The sequence below is a fragment of the Amblyomma americanum genome, chromosome 6 (genome assembly GCF_052857255.1).
Source record: "Amblyomma americanum isolate KBUSLIRL-KWMA chromosome 6, ASM5285725v1, whole genome shotgun sequence".
In the NCBI taxonomy this organism is placed as follows: domain Eukaryota; kingdom Metazoa; phylum Arthropoda; class Arachnida; order Ixodida; family Ixodidae; genus Amblyomma; species Amblyomma americanum.
In genome coordinates this window covers 75,539,348-75,559,986 of record NC_135502.1, presented here as the reverse complement: position 1 = coordinate 75,559,986, position 20,639 = coordinate 75,539,348, and the positions used below count along the sequence as shown (strand labels likewise).

General features: G+C 46.2%; 1 protein-coding gene and 1 pseudogene across 2 annotated transcripts; both read left to right on the top strand.

The window, feature by feature from the left end:
• Window positions 1-292: 292 nt before the first annotated feature.
• LOC144093722 (BOS complex subunit TMEM147) lies at window positions 293-10,954 on the top strand. Of its 2 annotated transcripts, XM_077627377.1 has the most exons (6): window positions 293-565; window positions 928-1,066; window positions 4,270-4,290; window positions 5,584-5,805; window positions 7,977-8,098; window positions 10,732-10,954. In XM_077627377.1, exons 1-6 carry the CDS (start codon window positions 489-491, stop codon window positions 10,859-10,861), a joined length of 711 nt encoding a protein of 236 aa, XP_077483503.1. In that variant the 5' UTR covers window positions 293-488; the 3' UTR covers window positions 10,862-10,954. The 2 variants fall into 2 exon arrangements, with proteins under 2 accessions (XP_077483503.1, XP_077483504.1); XM_077627378.1 differs by lacking the exon at window positions 4,270-4,290 and having other exon boundaries at window positions 301-565.
• A 4,917-nt stretch (window positions 10,955-15,871) lies between these two features.
• Window positions 15,872-19,663, top strand: LOC144094773 (uncharacterized; annotated as a pseudogene).
• The last annotated feature ends 976 nt before the right edge of the window (window positions 19,664-20,639 follow it).

The following is a 20,639-nucleotide window of genomic DNA, read 5'->3' as shown; positions in this document are numbered from 1 at the left end:
CTGCTGAGGGACAAAGTTCATCGATAGATCGGTAGTAGTGGATGTGTGTATATCGAGTAGTTGTGCAGTTAGAAATACTAAGAATGAGAACAACAAAAGGGGAATCCGAATAGAATCGAAATTCAAATAGGATATAAAAAAAACGATTACGAATAGATATGAAATAAGAAGTGAAATAGGCTGGCGGCCGAACAAACTATTTCTATCAATTTTCTTGCGCAGCAGCGCCTAGAATAGCAGCAACCTCGATTTTTTTTTTTTTCTAAATATTCTGCTGCGGGATTTCTACTTCACTGCTGTATTACAACATGGCGCTTTCCGTCCCTGTACTTGCCGAATTAGCTCGAGGAAGGACATTATTTCGGTAGGAGTGTAATTTTGCGTTCGGGCCGACAGCGCCGAAATATCTGAAAGAGGATTCGCAAGCCTGGGTCTTCGGTCATCGGGAACGTTTTACTGACAGCACCTTTACGGTGTCTTTCCGCAGTATGACGTTGTTTCACTTCGGGAACTGCGTCGCCCTGGCATACGTGCCGTACCTACTCACCTACAAGTACTCGGGGTTGTAAGTAATGCAAGGCGCTATTGCGAATTTCTGAAACAAAATATTCGCTAAGCTCTTAGTCGTGTCGTGCAGGCATTGACAGGAAAGGTACTGGTCCTCAGACTTGGCGCCCCATGTTTCGCAGCAGTCGAATATCGGAACGACTTAATTAATGGCAGGCAAAGAAATGCGCCCCACAGTCATCGGCTAGGGAGAAACGAAGTAGTTTTGCTCCTTGTCGTTGTACTAGATATGCCGGTCTGTGAGGCCTGCGAGTTCGGTTAGTGAATGTGAACGTGTAGGTGTGGCGGGTTGAACTGATGGTTGAACGTTTTCACGTGAAGAGGTGCAAATGAATTTTGTGCCCCTTTTTTTACTTCCAGATCTGAATACGGAGCATTCTGGAAATGTGTTCAGGCTGCAGCAATGTATATTGTCATGCAGCTGTGCAAAATGTTGATCTTGGCGACGTTTTTTCCGCCTGGTGACGTCTCCTCAGTTGGAGGTTTTGATGTGCTCGGCGTAAGTAATTGACTGAAATCCTTAGTTGTCATTTGACAGCGTTCCTGGTCCTCCTGTGAAACGCTAGTGTTTGATGAAAGTTTCAAGACAGAGCTGCAGATTTTACTAGTATTTTAGGTAGCGCTGAGCATATTTTTTGTATACGTTTAATAAGGTTACAACTTTTATATTATGGTGTGATATGCGTTCTATTGCAGTGTTCGTCCCTGTTCTCATGTTGTGATTCTTGGTGGGATATGCATCTGCACATTCTTCGCTGTAATGCTTAAGATTTAAGAATAGCGTAACAGCTTGGTGAAACTGTGTGCAGGCTATTAACTCACGTTTTGAGGAATACACTGTGCTTAATAGTTTTCACTCAAGGCCATATGAGAATCCAGAGAGCTCATTTAATGTAACTGTGTTGTTGCTTTATTCATTGAGTTAACCAGTAAACATGAGTATGGCTTAGAATTTGCTGCCTAAAAACAAGTTTTAAAGTTTATCATAACAGAATTTTTAAGGGGCAATTATCTCCCACACCCTTGTTCACTGCTTGTCTCAGGAAAAAGCATTTTGCACCATTTTATTTTGAAATAAGAGTAGGAGAAGGAAAGGTTGCACTGGTGACAAAATAGGTACCAGGTTTCTCCTGGCCTGGTGCCCAGCTTCTTTGGGAAGAAATGCTTGGGAAATGGGCCTTTGACCACGCCTTGAGTAGGGGCCGCTGCGGTGGCTCAGTGGTTATGGTCCTTTGCTGCTGACCTGAAGGACGTGGGTTCGATCCCGGCCGTGGTGGTTGAATTTCGATGGAGGCAAAATGCTAGAGGCCCGTGTACTGTGCGATGTCAGTGTGCGTTAAAGAACTGCAGGTGGTCGAAATTTCCGGAGTGTGTACCTCATTGCCTGAGTCTCTTTGCAACGCTAAACCTCGTAAACCAAACCTAAACCAAACCATTTTGGGTAGAAAAAAACCTTGTGTCATGGCACTCTTTGGCCACAGATCCCTTGCGCTGTGAATATTCATCAGAAGAAGGAAAGGCAGGGAGGTTTAATGAGAACACAAACTGAGAATACCTTGCACTGAGGAAGATGATGTTGAGGTGTAAAGGTGAAGGAGAAAAGGGAGTTAGATCAAAATGAAATATTGATGTAAATGTAGCAAAGTTGTTTGAAAAAGCTATGGGGCCACTTAAGCAATCCTTAAAAGGAAAGGTGATAGCATTAGAGAGTTGTCTTTGATTCGAGTACACTGTGACGCATCCTTTCTGGACCAAGAGCAACTTGTGACTGCCACTCACGCCACCCCACTGCCGTTATTTGAAACTTTTCCCACCAAAATCTAGTCTAGTCCGAATTTTCCTGCCATCTTAAATTTAAGGGGAAGGCTAACTTGCGTTCCATTTCAGAAGGAAATTTTCCGACATCCGGCAGAGGGGTTTTGGTGTAAAGAAGCAGCTTGCGACGGCCGCATGCGCCGCCGCGCTGCCGTTGGGCTCAACTTTTCCCACCAAGATCCAGTCTAGTCCAGACTTTCCTGCCCTCTTAAATTTTGGTGTCCTAAATTGGGGGGGGGGGGGGGGGGGGGGGTTATTTTGGAATATCAGGGAATTTCCTGACATCCAGCAAAGGGGTTTTGGTATGGTGACTGCTCTAATGCTGTCAGATTGATATAAATGTAGCAAAACATAGCAGGAAAAATGAAATTATAGCAGGGTTGCCAGGTGTTACCCAGAGCGGTGCAGTGAAACGTACTCTTTAGCAGCTCTCAACTCGAGCTATGGTAAAATCGACCATTGTGGCGCAGTGGCCCAGCTTCTACTGCTGCATTTCAGCAGAGGTAAACACCAAAAGCACCTGTGTACTAAGATTTTAATAAAATTAATCTGAAGCCATCCACTAAGGTCCACACTGCTTTATGGCCACGTGGATGCCATTAACAAATAAACAAATAGCAGACAAAATGTGAGTGTGAAAACTGACATGGAAACCGATATAGGTAACATAAAAACTGTTGTTGTGTATATTGCGACATTTGTTTGCTGGAACTAATCACAACTTGGACATACTCATCATCATGAGCCAATTTGAATTCACTGCAAGACAGGAGCCTCTTTCAATGACCACTAACTATTCCACATATAGGTACAGTATTCCAGCAAATCTCAAGCTTGTCACTCCATCTGCATCTAGGCTGCCCCCCTTTTATCTCTCCTTTCTCTTGGTATCCACTCTTGACACTCAATTTGAACACTGGCTCTCAGGTTCACATGTTGCATGTCCTGCCCACGGGCATTTCTCTAATTTGTGGATGGATTACTGGACATAAAGTTGACTAAAGCAGTTTTGTAATGTTTAGTTTTTATTTGTTTCGGCAATACAGAATTCTTGCTCTTGAGAGGCAGGACAAAAGGGTGGAAATGCCCTCCTGGTTGGTTTCTATCCTCGAAGGGTGCAGCATCATTGACACAGCGGCAGTTGCCGTCACAGAAAACAGCATTATTGCAGCAAAAGAGCACCAACAAATATGGATAACATTGTATCGACAGTAGATGTACGTTACATAGCAAGATGCATAATAGAGAACGTTTTGCAGTTCACAATTATAATTTACACAAAATTAATGTAACAGTGCTGTGCTTGGGAAACGGGGCAGGAAAACTTAATGGCCAACAGTTATGAACAGGGCTTTGTTTACCTCTGCTGTTCCACCACTCCCGACTCGGCCATATATAAGCACTGGAGCTCTCATTTTTGCACCTTCTGTGCTTGATAGCTGTCATGACCCTGTACCAGTCCACCTTTTTGATGCAGCCCCTCGGCGCATGCACACCTGTGCCCTCTTCTGAGCTCTGCTGGTTGGCAGAGCTCTGCTGAGCTCTGCAGTACAGGTTGCGTGCTTGTACTGTGCATGCACAGTTAGTGTTGCCGGCAGGTGCAAGCACACACCTGCCACTTCGCATGTGCGCCTCGCACCACACAGAAGCAGATAGTGCCAGCAGCACCCGTATGCATTTGTTTTAAACCAGTTTCCAGTGTAGCAGACAGATTTTCATGCACTTTCAAGGGGTGCCATATGTTATGAAAAAGGCAGATTAAGCCACGCAGTGCTGTCACTCTTATCTGTTCATGTCATTGGATTATGAGGCCATATGATACGTGCAGGTATATAATGCTTCTGGCCACATTTTTTGAAACCATTGCTCTGAATTCTTTTTTACCAGGTACCTTTTCGAATGGATGTGGTGAGCCCTTCATCAGAATGGTGTACATTATGCATGACTACTGCAAGTAGCAGTAGAATTAGCCTAGCTTTGCACACCTCTGCATTTGGTTTTTGTAGTTGTTGTTGTTGGACAAATGATCTGCGTGCATCCTTTTTCTGTTTCTAAACAATGTTCATGTATTGCATGCTGTTTACAGTGCATTTTAATTCTTTTATCTCAAAGAAAATGCTGAGTGATTTCAATTTGCCTGCCTCCATCTCCAAAATAAACAAGTGCTGAGTTCACAGGGCCACATAGTTGTGATGAAGGAACGCAGATCCTTGTTCTAAATGTGTTTGCGGAGAGGGAGGATTCTGTTCAAAACATAAGTGCTAGGTTGCTTACAAATAGGTTAACATAATTCTGGCAGTAATTAGTTGCCAACAATTTTATGCTCACGTACTGGACATCTTTGAAACTTCTCAGAGACGACCCCAAAGAATCGCAGGAGGAGGGTGCAGTCATATGTAGAAGTTAGTAGCTTGGCAGCATTGAACCTCTCTAGCTTTCCAAAGGGCGCTCAAATAGGTTTCCAACAAAGGGTGCTAAAATGCATTTGTAAGTTTCAGATATGATGAGTATGCACAATCAAGCAGTAAGCGCTCAGCCGCGCTGTTTTTAGAATTTGCCTATGGCATTTCCTTGTGAAATGTGTTGTAACAACTGTTTCCGAGAAGCCTATTACTTTCTAGCAGTGCTGACCTTTCATTTATGCACCTTTTGAGGTTTGTTTTCTGATACCTGTGATGATCTTTTCCTTCCAACACATACTCATACTCAGCATAGTGGAAAAGGAAGTTGTGGGCAGTGACATCTTACTGCACCCCCCCACCCCCTCCACATTTTAGTGCTTATTGCACTAAGTAGGTATTGTATGATGTACACCCCAGTAATGGAAGCTGGCTTTAAAAGCAGTTTGTCAACGTACAGACTAAATATCAGTGGTAGGCCCTGGTATATGAAATGAAGTGCACATGGGCTCTCATTCTAATAGAGAGCTGATGAGCTTCTTATGTTGCATATTGAAAATTGCTTGTGCGAGAGTAGTATGGCATGTGCATTTCGATTGGTGTTTGCCGTTTTGTGAACTGGTTATCCTTACAGTAGCCTTGCTTGCTTGGTGAACCTGCATCTGTGTGTGTGCACGTGTATGGGTTCTTGTTTGTGTATTTGGTAATATCATGCATGTGTAATTGTACATTTTTGTTGACCCTCTGATGATTGACTGACCAGTGCAGCTCTGTGCTTTCTGCTGCTGCTGCTGCCATGTAGGAGTTTCTCAAAGCCACTGTTGACCTGGCCGACCTTGTGGGGCTACACCTGGTGATGACCAAGGTGGCTGGCAAGGGCGAAACGAAATTCCTTGTTGCTGGTCTGGGGTGGGCCAGTGCAGAGCTGCTCATGACACGCTTCGTTCCTCTCTGGGTTGGTGCTCGGGGCATGGAGTTTGACTGGCGCTACGTGCAGCTGAGCTTTGACTCCAACATTTCATTGGTGAGCTTATGCATCTTTTGGCGACGTATTGCATTTTTTGGTTACCACCTGCTGCTAAGACGAGCTGTGTGCAGTTGTAGTAAAACTTTTTCACAATTGTGGCCTCTTTGATGTTCCTGTGTTTCTTACCTCTTTGCTTGCTAGACCCTGTTTTTATTTTTAGACTGCATCATTCATGCAGATACACAACGAAAAACTTCTGAATTTTGCAAATCTTCGGCCATACCAGAGTTTTAAGTGGTTGTGTCACACACAAGTAGCAGTCTCCCCATTATTGTATATATGTAATTTTGTAACCTTGCATATTATTAGTTCCGCCCTGGTATACTTAGAGCACTGTAAGCATAACACATCTTCTTAGATATACATTTTACATATGTCCTTTTGTGTTGTATTAAGCTATACTTAGCTATTTTGCATATAATGCTTTATTGAACATTACAGGTATCTAGCCATTGCAGAAGTGGTGCTTTGTGTTTGGTAAATGGTTTGTGTTTGCATTGAGCAAGAGAAGAGCAGTCTGATTAACTCCTTGGAACTGGTTGAAAAACTCTATGCATGGGGCTAAGAGCTGATTTAGTCAATAAACATGTTTGCAGCTCCAAACGCCAAGGCCCCTAGGAGCCTTGTTTCAGTTCTGAAGCCTGTTGCACCGTGCGAACAAGGCTAACAAATGAAAACAAAGGTCCCAGAAAACTTGCATGTGATGCAACTATAATCATACCACATGTTTGGGCTGCTGTTCACAAGATACGGTAGTGAAGAGTGGACGCTGAGGTTGTCTTCGTGGTTTTGAGGAGGCTAAGTAGGCTGTAAAGGAAGTTTTATGAAGTGAAACGTGGACCTAGGCACCAGTAGAAAGCTTTGAAAACTTTCGTTGGTTTGTTGTCCCCCTCTTGTACCCCTTATGAACTTGCAGGGATGGGCAATCTACTGCATTGCCCACTTAGAGGAACACAGTCTCAGGTGTGGCTCCTCATGACTTCTAGATTCTTGCAGTTCAGTATGGCACATGTGTAATATACATCCCTGAGACAATCAAGATGTGTGGTTGCTAAGCTGTAGTTTATATCATTCGTTTAACTCCTGTTTGGTCTGGGCACCCTTCCTGCTTGCAATTACTTTGTGCTAATCAATCCATATTAGCGCTATGTTCTTAGAGCGTTTTGTATATTGCAGCTCAGGTGCTTCAGGCCTCGACGGCAAGTGCTGCGGCTAGCAGCACCTTCTTCCTTTTTCCGCCTCGCATGCGGGAGGTGTGGGGTTCGATCCCCAGTGGCGCCGATTTCCCCTGGTCTGGTGGTCAACTTATTTAGGGTGAAACGCTTGGAAATGGGTCTTTGACCTCACCTTGAGTAGAAAAAGATAGATACCTTGTGCCATGGTGCTCTTTGGCCACAGATGCCCTTGCACCATAAAAATCCATCATCATCATAGCTACACATTTTCCTTCCGTATTGATTTGATTAGAAATAAAACCACTAATAATAATAACTTTGTACAGTCTGGAGGAGGAAAAAGCTTATTTCAGTAAGGATTGGACAAGCCCAAGCGGTTACGGAGCAATTGGGATTTCTTCAGTTAGGATCATGATCAGGGACTTGATATGAAAGCTCATTCAGTGTGCAAATTTCAGTGTCTCACTCTCGTGGTACAGATCTGTGGTGACTACTTGCCGTAAGCAGATGTATTCCCTTACCACTTCCAATGCTTTGCTTCCTGTTATAAATTGCTACTTGCTTCCAAAACTCTTGAGCATTACTGTCCTTTTTTGCATAATAATTTTTTGCATATTAATTGTTTCTCACTTTTTCTCTATGTTCCTTTTTTTTTAATTAAGCTACAAACAGATTACTGCCTTATTGTTTTAAAGCATTAAATGGGCACAGTGACTTGTGTGAAGCATGTTTTTATGACAACAAGGGTTTTATTGCATTTAAAACTTTGTTTTTAAGCATATCCTTTGCATCCTTCTTTCTGCGTGAGATGTTTTTGCTCATTTCAGATTTTTTTTTTCCTACATGAAAAATTGTTATAATTGCTGTCTGAGCACTACTTGTCTGAACACTTTACTTTTGGTGCCTTTTAGCACTGCAGCAACAAGTTTTTCAGGAAATAAGTTCTAACAGTATGCAAACAACAGTGTACTATGTGTGGTGTTTTTTCCACAGGTGAACCACATCAGCACGGCCACGCTGGTTTGGCTGTGGAACCGCCATGACTTGCGGAAAGTGCACCTCCCTGTGGTCACAGTGCTGCTTGCCATCACCTGCTACCGGTCACTGCTTATAGAGTATGTGCAACTTTGTTTGTTGCTCATTAGAAAGTCTGGTCTAACTTTGCAGTGACTAGACACAGAGGAGTGGTTGCTAAAGCTTCATTGCTCTTCTAATACAGCTGTCACATGCACACTTTCAGTCATGATCGAGGCAATTGTGATCGAACTTGGTGCAGATCTGGCATTGCTACCCAGCCAATTCAGTCGCTGTTGAGCCTGGTCCTGCTTGACACGAAGCCGGTTCATGAAGTGCAGCTGGCCCTTTTGATTCCGGTGGAAGGCTGCTACCCTTATGTTCAGGAAACAGTTGGAAGCGAACTAAAAAAATGAAATTGACAAAGATTTTTCTTTAAAAGCTCCAAAATTTTAAAATCAGATTTTATTTTTATTCAGTGCAACTTTATTGCCAAAATTTTGTAACACTGCCAAAACCACGAAGCCTACCTTGGCAGCAGTGAACAAACGCAGCACCCATATGCATATGGTGCTGGCATATTGTTTTGTGTGCATCTGTGAAGGAACCTGCTGTAGCTGCGTCAAGTCCATGGGATTTTTGATCAGAAGTGTTTGTTTACTTTTACTTGATTGAAAGCCCATTAGTTTACTGCCATTCATACAACTTGTGTGCATGCAGCACTCTCTTGTATGTAGCAGGCCAACTAATCAATTGGGATTAGATGGGAATGTGTAGCAACTTTACATGGCAAGCACACTCTGAGCCTCAATTAGGGTAAGACTTGGTCAGGATGGGAAGTGCCCATGTGACAGCAGTATGTCTGTAGGCTTGGTTTCCCATTGTAGTAACCATGTACAACTGTCATCAGGCTTGTATAGAGTGCGAACAATGTGTAGCAAAAAAATAAAGGCAAAATTAGGTAATGAAAGGTCGTTTTCAGATAACGTGCTTGTGCCAATGCAGTTAGCAGGCTTACATGGCTGTGCTTTTTCACAAGCGTTGCTTCTAGGTCTTATCAGCCAAGGCAAGCTGCCTTCTTTTCTTTTTTTTGCACGGCAGTTCTTTGCTCGAGCACTCTACACAAGCTTGACACCAAGTGTACCTTTAGACTGAGAAAACAAGTTGTTATAGACAGAAATAGGCTATGGGACTCACTTCTAGCAGTCATTGCCTGCTTGATGAGTTCAAGGTTGATTGGCGGTAAAATAGTCGTTAAGAGTAGATAAGGTAAACAAATTTCATAAGTTTTAGTACTGAACTTTCTGCACTCTCGACAAAAGTATGTGACTTGCGAAAGTTAAAAAAGTATGGGATGCACGATTAAACAAGCGTGCAGGTTGCACAGGCGAAATATACTGGGGTGACTCAAACATAATGCACCTGCAATTCTAATGCTCACCTGATATCCAACAAAAAAGTTGTGTGAAAATCTAAATGATGCGTCCACTTAGTGGCTGCTGTCCACAGACACTTCTATACAGCCATCTATGCCTAGTAGCATCTTCCTCCATGCTGTCCGTTGCCTTCGACCTGCAACACTTCTTGAATGTTCATTTGACTGTTGCAAATGGGGCAGAATTTAAAGCCATAATCAACAATGCTGTCACATCCTCCACGTACACATACTTTATCCCATTTCTCGGCTGAATGTGTGCAAGCCACTCACTATGAAGCATCCCTAATCAATCATTTTCTGGGTTGTTGAAGTGGACTTTCTAAAGTTTTAGCATATGTGCATGCTGTCAGACCTTTTTATAGAGAGTAGTAAGTTCAGTGTCGTTCCATGTGCGTTTATGGAAGGTGGGGGTGGGTTGTTTGGTATGCGATTGTGTCCATAGTGAACTTCATATCAGCTAAAGGTTGCAGGGCCCCTGCACTCAATAATCTGAGGTAGTTGATTTTACTCGTGGTGTACACTGGTGTCAAGAATTTTCTGAAGTGTTGACTGCTAGTACGATTGCCAGGCATCATCTCACAAAAAGTTGTGCATTTTGCTTGAATAACATTGCTTGAATAACATTGCTGTTGGCACTTATATCTGCAATAACTAAGGCTCTTTGTGCGAAATGCATGACATGCACTTTAAAGGGACACTAAGGACAGACAGCTCCATTCAATTTTTGCTTTTAGTAAAAATCTATGCTCTGGATCCTTCTGGCTACGTTGATCGGCTGTAGAAAAATGCATTGCTTGCTGTGAAAATTCTATTATAAAATTTTCCAGCCACTGAATTCAAACTTGTGACATCTACTCCAAAAAAAGGTCTTCATAATCACCATTCTGAAGTGAATACTGGTGCGGCCTAGCCTCCTCTAAGATATGTGGTAAATGGGTCGATGCACTACAGTTTTCCAGCAAAATCGGACTGTGATGGTGGCATTTGTTTTTCATCTTTCGGCCTTTTCTAGCTTTAAAAATAGTTTTTGTTATAGAATGCAGTAATCTATGAACACAGCCCAACTTCGGTTTGTCCTCAGTATCACTTCAATGCAAACCTTAGTGGTAGGGCTGGATTCATGCTTGTTTGTGAGGTAAGGTCTGAGAGACCAGATATGATACTATTTTGAAATTACACATTGCAGCAGGTGTTTTACACATAATTCATCAAGCTTAACCCATTTGTCCTGTTCCTGTGAGGACCGGAAGCAAGCATTATAATTATGGGAACTGACTTTCTTTTTTTGTTTTTCAGGTTGATGGTCCAGACCTTGGCATTTGGTCCCTGGCTTGTGTTGGCCGTAAAACTGATGGCAGCCATCAGTGTCGGTCTGTCTGCCTTGCATATCTATCTAAGCCTCACACAAAGCATGAACTCATATTGAGATGCTTCCCTCTCTTCTTTGTGACCACAACCACATTATCATAGTCACCCTTTGGACTAGGAAAGTTTGTTTATAAAGTTATTTTTACACTTATGGGTGTGCTTTTGTCATTGTCTGTGTTGGTGCGGTGTATATCAGGGCTTAGTTCTGGACACGTGGAATAAATGGTGTAATATCTGTAATCTAAGTTAAAGCTTAACTGAAGAGATGCTCCAGTCCTACCAATGTAAGTTGTACAGTACTCTCTTTAATTCAAACCTTAAGGGGCTAGAGATTTTGGTTTCATTAATCGGAAGTTCACCTTCATAATATCCAAGATTAATTGTAATGCGCTTCGTGGACATCTGTGCATGGAAATTGTATTTTGGAATGTTTTCTCTTTGTAAACATAGTTCTAGCATTTGCGCAATCTAAAATAAGGGTGAAAGACATTGATCTCTTTATTCAGTCAGCAGTCTCCAACTGGTTGCATGTTTGAAAAAAAATTATTTAAGTGCTGCTCTCCGAGTACTGTAAAACACCATTAATGTGGATTTCAAGTGACTGGAAAAATATTAGAATTGATTGACGGACGAATTATCAAATGCCCCCCCCCCCCCCCCCCTCCCTCCCTCAAAAAAAGACAGCTTAAAACCACTCGGCATCAAAGTGCGTTTAATTGGTGAGAAAATGGGCTATGCTCATGCGACGATGATTTTTTGCAGTTCTATCATGCTTTACTGCATGCCCAGTGTCGATAATGTAAGTAGAGCTGCCCCAAAAGGGTTAGGCTTCAGCGGTCTTTTTCAGGTGTAATGCGGTGGCGATGAAGCCTCCTCTCAAAAAATTAAACAATGTGGTGACGGGGGCGCTCCAGTCGTTGTGACGTCTGTCGCTCAGCTCGCAATACAGCTTGCATGGGAAAAAATGTACGATGCGATAGACGAAATGCGCAGCGCTATCTCTTGGCACTCCGAGAATGAGGCCTGCCCTGTTGAGTCGGTCGAGAAAACGAAACAGCTGTCCAGCGTTGGGTTGAAACAGCTGCGGTTCTTTTGAAATGTGAAATGCTGATACACTGCTCCCGTATGCTATGCACTCTTGTAAGGATACTGCGATGCGTGCGGGAACGAGGTATGTTTCAGTTTCTTGCATTTTGTAGCGATAGCTACATTACGCTAGCACTTCGAGCCTTCAGCGTGGCACTCCTTGAGCAGCGTGGCACTCCTTGAGCAGCGTGGCACTCCTTCAGCTGCGTGGCCACCCTTGAGCTCTATGGCTGGTGGCGCTGTAGCTGGTCATGTGGTTGGCCACGTGGTGCGGAGCAGCTGCGAAACCGAGTGGGGGGGAGTGGAGAGGAGGAGAGAGTGAATCCACGTTCAGGAACGCCCAGCGAAACGGAGTGGCGAAAGACTGACTTTGCGATTCGACTGAGCGAATTCCACGCGGCCAGCTGTAGCTATCGTGTCACTCCAGGTTTAACCAGAGCTAAACCACTACTGTGCCAACGTTTTAATAGCATCAACTGCCATGTGAGGTATCGTGTCGGCACACCAACAGTACGCAGCTGTCACTTTCTGCGCTGAATTTTTATGGCAATTAATAGGTGATTTGTGCCTAAATTAAGGTATGGATCAGAGTCTTTGTTGTCTGTGCTCAAAACTTGGAGCAGATTCCATGCGTTAACTCTCCGATAGCACGTGGTTGGACTTGTAACATATCAACACGTACTTGAACAATGGAATAAAGGAGGGATATTTTTTTGTAGCTGTCCTACGACTGTGTTCCTTAAGCAGGTAGTCCAGTCGCGAAGAAGCGCTTTCATTAATTTACCGCCAAATCGCGGCTTTGGGCACTCAGTGCGCTCCATTTACAAACCTCGATCATCGCTCGTGCTGTGGCGAACTAAGTGCACTGAAAGAACCATGTGCCAATCACTGCTTAGTTTTCTACATGTGCAGTTGAGTTTTTTGTGTGTTCAATTATTTTCAGAAGAGCTAGAAAGCTCTTTTGATTGTGGAATTGTTGCAAGGTGCCACGCATTGTTTTTTTCTCTAATGTCATGCGATCATGCCCGCATATGTTATAAGTGTTGATGTGTCTCTGTGATGTATCAAAACTGAGGTGTGAATTTCGGTGGAGGCGAAGTTCCGGAGTACCCAAGTTCAAATCTGACCGCGGCGGCCACATTTCGATGAACGCGAAACGCAAATTGTGCCTGTGTGCTGTGCTATGTCAGTGCACATTAAAGACCTCGGTCCCTCCTTTATCCCTTCCCTTACGGCGCAGGTGTCCCCTGAAATGTGAGACAGATACTGCGCCAGTTCCTTTCCCCAAAAACCAATTTTCATTTTCAAATATCAGAGGCCCCTGTACTGTACGATGTCAGTGCAGGTTAAAGAGCCCCAGGTGGTCGAAATTTTCAGAGCCCTTCACTATAGCATCCCTCATAGCCTGAGTCGCTCTGGGACGGTAAACCTTTTTTGAGCACTGCTGAGCACTAGAAGGGTTATAGATGGTGGAAGCCGCATTCTTGGAGTGGTCATGCCGCGCCACAAAAAAAAAAATTAGCAGTGGCTTAGCTCGGCTATGCTACGATATATATACGTAGCGAGCGGTACGTTTCCCTGGCTGTGCTTGTTGTGGTCACTGTATGTTCAGCAATGAGAGAGATATAAGCTCCATCTCAGCCGCTCTGCGCCGTCTTCCATAGGCTCCATCTCAGCGGCCATGCGCTGTCTATTACGCTCGGCAGTCTGGCATCTCCGTTTGGCAAGCCGTTCCTCTCTCTGGTCGGGCGTCTCCGCTGCTATCTTCACCTTCTTACGCTCATTCTCTTTTTGTTGAGTAGCCAAGTGCCAGGCGACAACCTCAGGATCGGAAGAGTTAATCTTCTCTATTCTGTACTGCACTTTAGCAGCGGCTGGACTCTCTTTCTCTGCATCCATGTTAAACGTTGTGATACAGCCGCCCATTACATCTCTGCCTTTCATACGTTATGCTGTGCATGCGACACACGGTTCGGGTGATAGTGCGGCGACGAAGCACGCAGCGCACCAGTGGGGTCTCTCTGGTTACTATGGTATCAGCGCATATCCACAACTGCTCATCCTCATGACGTCACGTGCAGCTCCGAGAGTGAAGCGGGCGCGTGACGAAGCGCACGCCACACATGCTGCTCCTCTCCGGCTGCCGTGGTAACTGCGCATGTGCACAACTGGCCTCCCCGGCCACCGTGAAATGCTCGGCTGGTAGCCCAGTGTAGCTCTCGCTAAAAAATTGCTGGTGGTTTAGCTCTGGTTAACTCTGGTTGAAAACGGAAAGCTGCATCTCCCTGGCTACGTTTGTGGTCGAGCGACTGGCGGTCTCCACGACAGGCATCGCATTGATCACACTTAGGGTCACGCTGAATGCATCAAAGTGCACTGGCGTTTTATGCAGAACCCACTTTCATGACCTGCGCAAGCGATGCCGGCAGATGCTTGAACGAAGTCAAGGTCGAAGTCGAGATAGTTTGTGTAACAGCCGCTGGTGTCGCTGCTGTAGCTGACGTGTCAAACCTGACTGCCACCAGTTATGCTTATCGTGTGACCTCTAGCTATATTCAAGGTCAAGCTTGCGGCCTCGCTGACGGCTCGAAAAGCTGGCGCAGTGAAGCTTTTCGCTTCAAAAACTCTTTTGCCGCCGACTTCTGCTACTGAGCCAGTGTACCCGTGTTCGAACCTGACCGCGGCGGCAGTGTTTCGATGGAGGTGAAGCGCAAACGGTGCCCAGGTGGTCGAAATTATTCCAGAGCGCTCCACTGCGGCACCTCTTCTTTTACTCCCACCTTCCTCACTTCCTTTCCAGCGTGGTTCGGGTGTCCGCCAAGATATGTGAGATAGTTACTGTGCCATTTCCTGTCCCCAAAACCAATTTTCATTCCGCCAACCTCGCTGAAGTAGTAGTAGTAGTAGTAGAAGTGGTTTATTAAAATAGTAATAAAAAGGAAGGATAAGATTTTTGCTAGCCCCTTCCATCGATACTGAACCACCTGAGTTGGGGCAGCGGAAATAAAGAATAGCAGGCAGAAGGGAGAAATGAAATGAAAGGTGAGGGGACAGTAAGAGAAGAGAGGGTGAGAGGTAGTATACACAAACTTTTTACACAATAAGAAATGTGTACAGGTTGTTCGCTGAAGCGCAACGCGAACCAGAGATGCACCTGCTAAGCTATCAATGACAGGCCTGTACACTTACTGCGTCCCACCTAAAACATCCTCTTTTTCAGGGGCTCGCCGAAGTACAGTCGAACCCCACTACAATGAAATCCACGGGGTGCATGAAAAATTTCATCGAGGCAAAAACAGCCCAAAAACACTGTCAGGTTGAACAACTTAGTCCCAAAACATCAGGATCGTTGACAGCAGGCTCAGTGAGATGCCGAAGTCCGCTGCAACATCTCCCTTTTTCCTGCCGCTGGATGCCATCCTGACAATTCGTGCCTTCTCTTCAAGAGAAAGGAACTTCGCTTCCTGGACAAAGTCGCCATGCTCTTGTCGATTGCAGCGCACAAGCGCGAGTCAAAAAAACTAGGGCAAACGCGCTGCTACTGTTACCAGGCTGCTGCGTCCTTTGGCGACGGATTGGTTGCAGCTCTCATTTGGATGAAAATGGGAGCTTGCACCTGCGCCTTGTCGCAAGGCAGCCAGCCTGATTGTCATTACCACCAAGCAATGGTGGTCTTCATGAGCGTTTGAATGAGAGGATCATTGGTTCCGGCGAAAGCTTAGTGAAGCAAAGCAGCGCGGACCTACGGAAGTACACAGATGGGCGGCAATATGCTTGTTTTATTGTAAGATAGATTTTTAAACCCAGCTTCGCATAGCAAAAATTTTGTGGAAGCGGAAACGCACCCCAAAAATGGTTCGTTGTGATGAGAAATTTGCTTCATTATACTTTCTATGCCGAGCTGACAGGGAATTGGGAATATTTCGTTGAAGCGAAAATTTTGTTCAAGCAACATTCGTTGTAACGGGGTTCGACTGTAACGGTTGAAGGCCGCACCGTGACCGCACAAGAATTCCAACGACTGGACGCTAGTTCTGTATAAAGCCTACGCCTCCCGCCCAGCCAGCTCGCCGAAACCACGTTACCCCTCCGAGAACGCTACCTCCGATGCAGCTAACCGCAACTCCGAGAACGCGGCGCACGACGCAGCAGCTGCAACGGGGGCAGGGCCAAGACGCCAGCCCGCTTACCACCTGCCACGAAGAAGGCTCGCCTCAGAGTGCAGCGCAGCAAGCAGCTGCCGCAGCTCCCACCCAACGCTGTTCGAATAGTTGTTCACGTACGAGGTGAACTATGACTGCGGGACATCCCAACACCTCGACGCTTGAAGGCAGTGCAGACCCAGTGAAAATCATCCCACCGGACGACTTCTGCCTGCGTATCCACCCGACCAACAATACTTTCACCATGGCAACAACACACTTCCCAGCAGCCGAGGTTCTCAAGACGCTGACCTCCCTCACCATTGGAGACCACACCTACCCCAGTGCAGCTTACATGGCTCCCCCTCCAGGGGCTACCAGAGGAGTGATCACGAACGCCTATAACGATGAGACCCCAACGCAACTCTACCAAGACCTGGTCAGAAGAAATCTGGAGTACAGCATACTAGCAGCACGCTGCATGGGAAAAAGGCACTCCATCCTAATCACCTTCGACGCAACTACGGTCCCTCACTCCATCAAATACATGGGAGCCATCCACCGCTGCACCCCATACCGCGGCAGTCCGGATGCCTGCACTAATTGCAGACAGCCGGGTCACCGCCACGACGTATGCCCAAGCCCCAAGGCCAATCTTTGCCCCCGCTGTGGAGCACAAGATTCGGAACAAGACCCTCCTTGCACACCCAAGTCCATTCTGTGCGAGGGCCCTCTCTTTACCGGCACGGGATCCTGCAAGGGACGAAACCTTCACCAGCCATGGAAACAGCCCAGCCACCCACAAACGCAGAAGCAAGAAGCGATCGCAGCCAGGGTCACTTTTCCCCAGTTGTCGTCCAGATTCATCCAGCCCAACCAACACAAGCAAGCTTGGGCAGTGCCGTTGAAACAAGCTTGGAACACCTCCCCCTCTTCACACGGCCACACGACATCCATGACAGCGACGACTCCCAATCTACAACACGCCCTGGCAAAATCCCAGGAGGAGGCAGCGGCGGCTAAAGCAGAAGCTACAGCAGCCCAAGCAGAAGCCGCTGCCCTTCGACAGCACATCTCAAGACTGGAAGCCTCTATAAGTACCCCTGCCACCGGATCTCCCATTCCATCTACCCCCGCTCCAACAACATCCCAAATGGACACTTTTCCAGGGATGTGGTACTTTTCCCCAGTTGTCATCCAGATTCATCCAGCCTAACCAACACAAGCAAGCTTGGGCAGTGCCGTTGAAACAAGCTTGGAACACCTCCCCCTCTTCACACGGCCACACGACATCCATGACAGCGACTCCCAATCTACAACATGCCCTGGCAAAATCCCAGGAGGAGGAAGCGGCGGCTAAAGCAGAAGCTACAGCAGCCCAAGCAGAAGCCGCTGCCCTTCGACAGCACATCGCAAGACTGGAAGCCTATATAAGTACCCCTGCCACCGGATCTCCCATTCCATCTACCCCCGCTCCTACAACATCCCAAATTTATTTATTTTATTTATTTAGAACATACTGCAGGCCTACAGTAGGCCCAAGCAGGAGGGGCGAGTACATAATATATGCAAAAAAGAACAGGCTTAGCAAAATTGAAAAAATGTTAAATACAAGTTGTAACACAAAATACAGCAATAAATACAAGGCTCAGATGCAAAATACAAAAAGTGAACGAAAAAAACGGCTCTCAAATGCTGTGAAGAAAACATTGAGTCAAAAGAATCACCTCTGGTTAAGAGATCTGGCGAACACCTGTTCCACTCCTCAATGGTGCGTGGAAAAAATGAGTATTTAAAGGCGTTAATCCTAGCACTGTAAGGGGTTAATGATTGTGTATGATGATTTCGTGTTTGGCGCGTAGTGTTAGGTTTAAGGAAGGGGTCTGCATTCATAGACAGTTTATGGTTTTTTAGTAAGAAAAGTAGTTTCAGTCTGAATTTTCCGGCGCAGCTGTAATGTTTCAATACCGTGAGTTTGCATGAGGGTCGTTGGTGAGTCAGTTACACGATACTTTGAAAAAATAAAACGGACGGCTTTGCGTTGAATCATTTCAAGGGCCTCGATGTTACGTTTAGTGTAGGGATCCCAGACGGTGCACGCATATTCTAGTGATGGCCTTATTATTGAAAAGTAGGTTAATTTTTTAAGTTCAGGTGGGGCAAGTTTTAGTTTATGTCTAAGAAAGCAGAGCTTACGAAAGGCTGAGGAGCATACGTTTGATACATGTTTATTCCAGCTAAGGTTTTTCGTTATTGTAACTCCTAGATACTTGTACTCGCTGACTTCGGTCAGAAGGTGAGATGAAATATTGTAAGGAAATGAGAAGGAAGCCTTTTTGTTAGTTATCGTCATGTATACTGTTTTCTCTAAATTTAGCTTCATGTCCCATTTATTACACCATCTACCCCATATGGACACTTTTCCAGGGATGTGGTACTTTTCTCCAGTTGTCATCCAGATTCATCCAGCCCAACCAACACAAGCAAGCTTGGGCAGTGCCGTTGAAACAAGCTTGGAACACCTCCCCCTCTTCACACGGCCACACGACATCCATGACAGCGACTCCCAATCTACAACATGCCCTGGCAAAATCCCAGGAGGAGGCAGCGGCGGCTAAAGCAGAAGCTACAGCAGCCCAAGCAGAAGCCGCTGCCCTTCGACAGCACATCTCAAGACTGGAAGCCTATATAAGTACCCCTGCCACCGGATCTCCCATTCCATCTACCCCCGCTCCTACAACATCCCAAATGGACACTTTTCCAGGGATGTGGTACTTTTCCCCAGTTGTCATCCAGATTCATCCAGCCCAACCAACACAAGCAAGCTTGGGCAGTGCCGTTGAAACAAGCTTGGAACACCTCCCCCTCTTCACACGGCCACACGACATCCATGACAGCGACTCCCAATCTACAACATGCCCTGGCAAAATCCCAGAAGGAGGCAGCGGCGGCTAAAGCAGAAGCTACAGCAGCCCAAGCAGAAGCCGCCGCCCTTCGACAGCACATCGCAAGACTGGAAGCCTAGATAAGTACCCTTGCCACCGGATCTCCCATTCCATCTACCCCCGCTCCTACCACATCCCAATCTCCCCCTCCCAACCCACCCAGCGCCCATATTCTGCCCAGGCATTACGAACCTACTTCTCCTGATTTGCTATATATGGAGGCTGACACTGAACCCTCTACAAATTCACCTTCGCGCACAACGCCTCTCCCTCCGCGCCCATCTCACTAGACAGCATACCAATCCTGCTTGAGGCCTTTGCTGCTCGATTTGAGGCAAAATTTCAGGACGCTGCAAGTCACATCAACCAGGAATGTGCAGCCCTCAAAGAGGCGGCAATCCTTATAACACAAGATAATGCTATTCTTAACCGATTCAATGTACTAACCCAAGGATTCTCTGACCGCTATAACGATATTGAATCCCGGCTCAGCACTTACGAAACCAGCCTCCCAAAGTGCGACCCCACCCCAAACGGACGCAAGAAGCCCAAAGCACAGGAAGGACCGGACAACCCTATCCCTGCCGTAGCTCAGGACCCCCACGCCCTCGTTACGGCTCCCCCCCACTAAAGACTCATGATGGCAGTTCCAATTTCTTCTGGCAGTGGAACTGCCGGGGCTTTGGCCAGAAGCGTCACGTGGCCCACCAAATGCTGTCCTGCGCTACGGGGCCTGGCATCCTCGCCCTGCAGGAACCCACTTACCTTACCCGGCTATATTGCTGTTCTGCCCGACCCGCTGCGGTGGCTCAGTGGTTAGGGCGATCGGCTACTGATCTGAAGTTCCCGGGTTCGAACCCAACCGCGGCGGCTGCGTTTTTATGGAGGCAGAATGCTAAGGCGCCCGTGTGCTGTGCGATGTCAGTGCACGTTAAAGATCCCCAGGAGGTCGAAATTATTCCGAAGCCCTCCACTACGGCACCTCTTCCTTTCTTCTTTCACTCCCTCCTTTATCCCTTCCCTTACGGCGCGCGCGGTTCAGGTGTCCAACAATATGAGACAGATACTGCGCCATTTCCTTTCCCCCAAAACCAATTATTATTATTATGTTCTGCCCACATCCCCCACACCCTCTTGAGTAGCATTTCTAGTTCGTCTCTCAATCACCACCATCTCCCATTCTAATTGAGCTTGTGCCACAAAACGCTCGAGCGAACAGTCTCTTTATCCTAAATGTATATAGCCACCCTGAATGCCTACAAAGTAACTTTGAACGCCTCTTTACACTGCGAAGCACATAGCCAACAAGGGCCCTTTACTCGTCGTAGGAGACTTCAACGCCCGACATACGGCCTTGGATTACCCACGCGACACACCGAAAGGACGTCGGGTTTGGTTAGCCGGGCAACAAGCCGAGTGTCTCCCTGCTCACCGACCCTACCTTTCCTACACACACGGGAAACAGTGTCTGTAAAGACACCACACCAGACCTCACGTTCGCACATCGCCTTCCTCACGCCACATGGTGCAACACAAGATGATCTATGTAGTGATCACTGCATTATCGAGATTCTCTTAAACATTCAACTACACCGCAGGCCTCCCAGAGGCACCACTTTCACAAAGTGGGACTCTTTCCGCTCATGTAGAGCAGCCCGCACCT